This window comes from Kryptolebias marmoratus, linkage group LG11, assembly GCF_001649575.2.
Source record: "Kryptolebias marmoratus isolate JLee-2015 linkage group LG11, ASM164957v2, whole genome shotgun sequence".
In the NCBI taxonomy this organism is placed as follows: Eukaryota; Metazoa; Chordata; class Actinopteri; order Cyprinodontiformes; family Rivulidae; genus Kryptolebias; species Kryptolebias marmoratus.
In genome coordinates this window covers 25,145,392-25,152,195 of record NC_051440.1, presented here as the reverse complement: position 1 = coordinate 25,152,195, position 6,804 = coordinate 25,145,392, and the positions used below count along the sequence as shown (strand labels likewise).

Genomic DNA, 6,804 nt, shown 5'->3' with positions numbered 1-6,804 from the left:
ACAACTATACAGCTAGTTGACTCTGAGAATCACATCTACATGTTAATATTTCATCCTCCAGCTGCCATGAGGTCTGTTTTACTGTCTATAAATATGTATATGCATAAAAACACGTCTCCATTTGAGAGTGCACAAAGTGTGAGAGGAGAAGAAAAAAAAATCAAAGGTGGGATAAATGTTTTCTGTTAGGATTTGGGTTTTTTATTGAGTTTATTGTTTCTTTAATTCTGTTATTTGGTGTCTTGTTCCCTGTAATTATTCACCTTTCCTCTGCTCAGCACCTGTCGGCCTGCCTCAACCACCAACACCTGTCCCTCGTTCAGAATCAGTCACCTGTATCCGCTTTCAAATCATCCTCTGCCTTTAAAACTGCTTCATCTTCTTCCCCTCTGGTTCGTTTTCATGCATGTGCTGTCCGATCTTTTACTCGTGTTCTTGCAACCCTGGTTTTGGCTTTTAGTTTTTGTTGCTGCCACGTCAGCCTTTTGTTTGCTTTAGATTTTCTTTAAGTTCTTGTCCAAACCATCCACCCAACCTGACATTTTCACAACAACCACCCTCTCTCTGACGCAGTTTCTCTCTTAGTTTTACACTTTCTAAAAAAATCAGTCACTGTTATGTATACAAATATTTATTAATAACATCTGAAAGGACATCTTACACAGTCAGCCTTAGTTCAGAATACATCTTGTGTTTACAGCATGATTAGTTTCTCACAGGGAAAGAGATTAAAAAAGAAAAAAGAAAAATGATGCATGCATTGTTCTTGTAAACAGGAAAAAATGTCATTTTGGACAATAAAAGACATGATACTGATATCAATCTAAAAACAAACTAACTTATTCAAACAAATCACAGGGTGGTCCCAATTAAAGAACAGCAGGGGAAACTAAGTTAAAACATTACTTTCATTCATTGAAAAATAAATTACTATTGACAGGATTCAGAGTGATCAGCTTCATTACGTGTGGATCTTCTGTCCTAATGGGTCTTCACTTGACAAAGGCACATTGGATTTCCCACACAACTACATCTGAGTGTTGATTTTTAATTAACAAAAATGACTGCAGTTTATCACGGGAGCTTCATTTTTCTTGATCTGGCTTCAGAGAATATGGTAACAGTCCTGCACAAGTGCCTGAGCTGTCACTTCCTCGTTCTGCGAGCTAAATCAAAGCGAGCTCATCTGAGAGCCTTTTTTTGCATGCAAAATAAATACTTTTGCATGTTATTTTTGTCTTTTTTCCACAAACCTTAAGGAGCTTTTTAACTAAGTGTAAAACTAAGGAGTAATTAATGACAATTAAAGCCATTTTAACTGATTGTTTTAGATCAAAACTTAATGTTTCAGCTGTGTTACAAAATATCTTCCTGAAACCACTTGCTGTGGTCTCTCCTCGCTCTGCAGAATATTCAAACATCTTACAGCAAACTGCTTACAGTCGACATCTTTCCTGTTTATTTTTTACTGCTCTCATCAGCTTCATTTCCAGCAGCAGGCAACTGTTTTCAGATAAAACAAACCCAGCACTAAATGGCAAAGTTACAATAATAAAAAAACCCAACAATAATCAGATAATGTGCCAGATGTTTCCCAGGGGAAACGTGACAGAGAAGTCACAGCTGTAGTTGGATCGTTAGAGGAACCGGGACTGAAAATGTTGCTTTTTACCGCCGTCATCTCTAAACTGGCTCATGTTTATGATGGTACATAATCGTTTTGTTTACAGCTTGTTCTCCTTTGTCCAGGTGGTCGAAAATGAAGAATGTAGCTTTAAGTACAAATTCAAATAAGCTGAGAAATTTTTACCAAATATTAGCTGGAATTTTGTTCTTAAACTTTGTGCGACCTGTGATTTCCCTTAAATTGTGACTATACCCTGTGAACCTTTGCTAAATTTACAGCTAAATACTTTACCCAGTGTAAGCACTATATTTTATTGTAGTTGCAATAAATTATGGGTATATCTCGACCCATTACCTGTAGGTTATTTTGTTTTCCTGAATTTGTGGTAAGATATCCAGGTCACATAATCGTTATAATGTTACTGTGGGTATATTTCTGAATTGAGATGTCCTCAGTGTATATTTCCTCGGCTCAAAGTAAAACATTAGAATCTTTTCAGCATAAAAGCCCAGTTTCTGTAAAACCATCACTGAATAAATGTTTGCTGTTGAAAAAATGAATCCCCAAGATGTAACAAACCGAAAGATGAGGGATCAATTTGTCCAAAAAGACATGGGCTGACCGCCGTCCTGCAAGAGGAACAACTTTTACTTTTTATTTACTTTATTTTCACCAGGCCTTGTTAACAAAGTATGACAATTTAACATGCACTAAAGAAAGAAAGGACTACTATCTTCTCAGCTGTTTCACACATCTTCATCACAGAAAATGGCCTCCAGAAAGTCTTCCTCTGAGGTAAAATCAAGTGGTAGTAATGCATAAAACAGCCCAGTACTTACCAAATACTTACAGTGTACTTATAGAGTACTTACAGAGTATTTACCTGGTATATATGCATATATGTATCTAGTAAGTACAAAGAATAAGCCCTGTACTAGATCTGCATGAACCCTGTAAGTACCAGGCATGTATCAGGTCCATACTCAATAAGTACTCAGCAAGTACTTTGCAAGTACAAGGTAAATACCATGGAAGTACCAGATATGTACCCTGTAAGCGTCAGGTACATAATATGTACGTAACATGTAAGTAATCAAGAAGTACCCGGGATGTAGCTTGTACATAATAGTTGCATACCCAAGTAAGTACTTGGTAAGTACCAGTTTTGAACCAGATACCTGCAGAGCTGTAGTATATATTACTACCAACCAAGGCAGTTTACTTTTCTGTTTCCACTACAACATACTGTGCATGTTTAAATTTGAGTACTCCACAGAACAATTCAACAAATGTACAAAGGATTTAAATTTTATTGATCTAAACAACGATGCGCTCTTCCACTTCTAATTTCGTTACTCACCTCTTTTTTTTTTATTTAAAAAAAAAAAACACACACTTGGCAGTAGAACACAAGTTAACAGTCACACAAATTAACAGTTGAAGCTCTACACTTTTACCTAAAAAAAGAAGAAATTTTGGTCCACAAAGAGCAATTTGCAAAATTAAAAAAAAAAAGAAATAAAACGATATTCGGCTCGTTTGATAATTTCATCTTGTTAATACGGTCAGTAACGGAATGATATGACAAATAAGACCATTGTGGTGGTTCAGTTGGAATGTTACGTAGATTTTAGTTGTGAGGACACAAAGGGACGTAGAAAGTGGGATTAGCCTGTTCAGCAGTCTCAGCACACTAAAACTTTTAGTTTGGACCTACAGCTACTGTTACCACCGGTTAGTCACACCTCAAATGATTTAATCGTCCAGCGTTTCGCCGCCCTGAGGCTCCTCGTCCGTGAATGTGAGATTGGGATCATGGTGATGAAGGCGCCTTCAGGGAGTTGGTGGATCCTCCTTGGCTTCCCGTCACCGTTGCTCCCTGTCCGACCCACTGACGCACAACAAAAACAGTTAGTTACAGACCGAAGCGGAAAAAAAAACTTTCATGTTTTGGACAGAATCTAAAGAATCAACAGATGTGCAAAGTTTGAGCTCATTAAGGCTGAAAGAATATCCCCCTTTTTCTTTACACGTGTGCAAAGTTTAACGGCAGTTTATCTAAATTTGGTCATTTATGAGGAAGTTTTACATTTTGACTCACTGCTCACACTCAGCTTCTGTGCCAATAAAACATTTTTTATGATTAGGTTCAATTAGTGTTAAAAATAATATCTTTTAAACAAGGAGTTCCTTAAATTTGCTTCATTTCTTTTATTATTCTTATGCTGTTAAGGGCACAATTTAAATTACACAGAGCAGTTTAATAATATATCATCTGCACTTATTACATTTCTTTAATCCGCATACTTCAGATTTAATATGAAAGGAACCGACTGTTTTTCAAAAAAGAACTTTTTTCTCCTTGAAAACGTAATATTTTCTAGTGGTAGGATCAAAGATATTTCCTTATAACAGGTAATGAATTTGGGCATGTTTCCGAGAACGAAAAATAATGATATTTTCCAAGCAGTAAACAAAGATTTAAAGCCATCATCGTGGTGGTATTACCTTATTTTGATTATATTAGCTGCATGATAAAAATACTTTCCATAGTTAGTGTAATTTCCTCCACAAATATTCCAACTTATGTCCCAAAACAGAATAAAAAGGTGTTTTTTTGTGACATTTTGCGCACAAATCTGGCAAAGTAACCAGGTCTGTTAACCAGGCAATTAGTGGCAATTAACCAGGAATGTTGCATCATAGACAAAGTATTTCCAGTTTGTGTTTGGGGTTTAATACAAGCTGATCCCCAGTCTGTAGATGGGATGTCCTCGAGATGAGTTAGAAGATTCCCCTACCAACAGACTTCGGAAATAAAACTCATTTGGAAAAAGTCTGTCCTCATTCTTATTTATAAAATGATGATACTGACAATCTTTGGCCATAAGTACCTAAGGCTGAAGTTTTTCTGAAGATATTTGAAAGGGTTTGTTTGTAACCAACACCTCAAATAACATTAACTGCCCATTATTCCTTCAAGTATTTGATTTATTTTTAACCGTGATGCAGTATTTCGTTTAGCACCATATTTCCTGGGCGTTCCCATCTGTTCTCCTCATGCATGTGTAGCTTATTTTTTTCCAACTGGTTTTGCTTTAACAAATATCACATATTGCTTGTTTAGTTCCTTTTCTAGCTCCAAGCTCAGTCAAGAACAGGGACTAAACTGCTTATTTAAAATATGTATTTCATCTTCTTTCATGTAGGCACGTTTGGGGGTCAGTTTGTAGCAGGCTCGATGGTCTAAATCAAGAAACCTGCCGGGAAGATTCATTTTAAATGGTCCAGTTTGATCTGAGTTTAACCTGTCCAGGAGCAGGCTGACAGTCCTGAAGCGTTTTAACCTGAGCCAGCCCCGAGAGACCCAGAGATTTAAGCTCCGAGTTGGCTTGTGAAACACCAAGCCTCTGTTTGAACGAGTGGTCCCCGCGCTGGGCCTCTTTGTTATTCAGCCACTCATTCATGTGACAAATCGGAGGCAACTGAGCTTTCAGCTCTCTGTGTATCCTTTCCTTTCCACCCAACAGCATCACAACTGGCTCAGAATCACTCAGGGGGATCCAGGAGCATTTTGTTGTTGTCTCTGTCATGGTTTTTGCTGCGTTAGTGTGTTTATTTACAGCCAAGTGGGTGAATTAACAACAGAAATGACCTGTGAATGTGCATATTTTCTTATTAATTGTTATATATTTATTCTTTGTATCGAATTCTGAGCTCACTGAACTGTGTGTGCTTTCCTGTAGATCCATGTCTCCCTGTGTCTGAACTTGTGTGTCCATGTGTGAAAAATCCAGTCAGCCTCGCTCCCTCAGGGCTTCTGTGAGATCTTTAAAAACTACACAAATAAGCCATTAGCTGAGATCTCAGAGTCTGCATCTGCAGCCCAAAGCTGCTGGTAATGGCTTCAGAAAAGAACAGCTTCTCATTTGACAGACCCACAGTATGTGTGAGCATGTGTACAAAATATATAAATTCAGTCTACTGTATTCGCAGTGCTTCAGTACTGTATAAATACAACAACAGCATCTCTGAAGTCAAAACCTTGGAAATATCAGGGCCACTAACCCTTCATCAACACAATGTGACAGCTAATGCCTCATCTTGCTTGATGCGACTCTCGCCGAAACACTGTTTTGTTAATTAGGACGAGAAGTGGGTGGAATTCTGGTTTCAGGATTTAACAAAATCAAATTATTGTGTTTTTATGACAAAGGGGTGTGAACAGCAGTGCAACAGCATCAAAACCCTATTAAAAGCAGAAAAACAATAAACACAATAATATGAAAGACGAGCTTATTCAGTTTAAAACATTATTTTGGTTTCTATTTACCTGAGAAGTCAGAACTCTGATCTGGAAATGGCGTCAGACCCGACTTAACCGTGGTTCAGTTGCAGGTATGGGAAAACCAGTAGGATTTGTTAATTGTTGTGCTCAGTGACCAGGCTAACTAGCTTTAGCAAGACAATCCCATAGCAATGGATTTCTAATGGCTGAACAGGACTGTGTGTGACTGAATTACTGGGATACAAACTGACCGAAGTGCAAATAAAAAGTTTATTACTGCAGCTATCACGGCTTTTTTGTTCGCAAGGCAGCCATAGTGGATCTTGTTGTCAGGGCTTTGACTTTCTGGCCTAAAATTCGAAGTTTAGGGGCAACTGGGAACTCGGACGTTCCAGTCCAAATGGGATACGACATGGTAATCAGGAAGTAACTAAACACCAGTATGGGTCTTGAGTATCTAATGATCTGAAACAGAGATGACTCATGCAAAGATAGAAAAGGTGTGAATCAGAAAACTGACTTTCACAACGAGTCTCTCATCGTATTTCTCTCTGCAGCTTCATCTTCTTGTTGAAATGCAAGCATTTTTAGCTGCAACAAGCTCAAAACTCTGCAAGGTGAATGCTAAAATTCATGCAAACCAACTTGTAACATCACTGTTTATACACAATTTAAACTTGAAAAGGCAGAGATTTCCCTAAAATTAAAACTACTCTCAAACTGTACTGCTAATAATGTAGTTTTTGTCATGATTTCTAGTATTTTTGGGTTTGTTCTTAGTTTAGTTTTGGGTTCTTGTTTTTCCTGCTTTCTTCAGTTTTGTTTTTTCCTTTTGAGTTTTATTTTAGACTTTTGGTTTTGTTCTCATGTTCTGTCTGTCTCTGTCATA

At 37.5% G+C, this 6,804-nt stretch overlaps 1 protein-coding gene across 1 annotated transcript in view; it reads right to left on the bottom strand.

Moving 5' to 3' along the window:
• Positions 1 to 615: 615 nt before the first annotated feature.
• Positions 616 to 6,804, bottom strand: part of syt9b (synaptotagmin IXb) — a 49,568-nt gene continuing 43,379 nt past the window's right edge. The window contains exon 8 of the mRNA XM_017428938.3: positions 616 to 3,518. Within this exon, the coding sequence (XP_017284427.1) occupies positions 3,441 to 3,518 (78 nt within the window). The 3' untranslated portion in view covers positions 616 to 3,440. The remainder of the gene's footprint in view (positions 3,519 to 6,804) is intronic.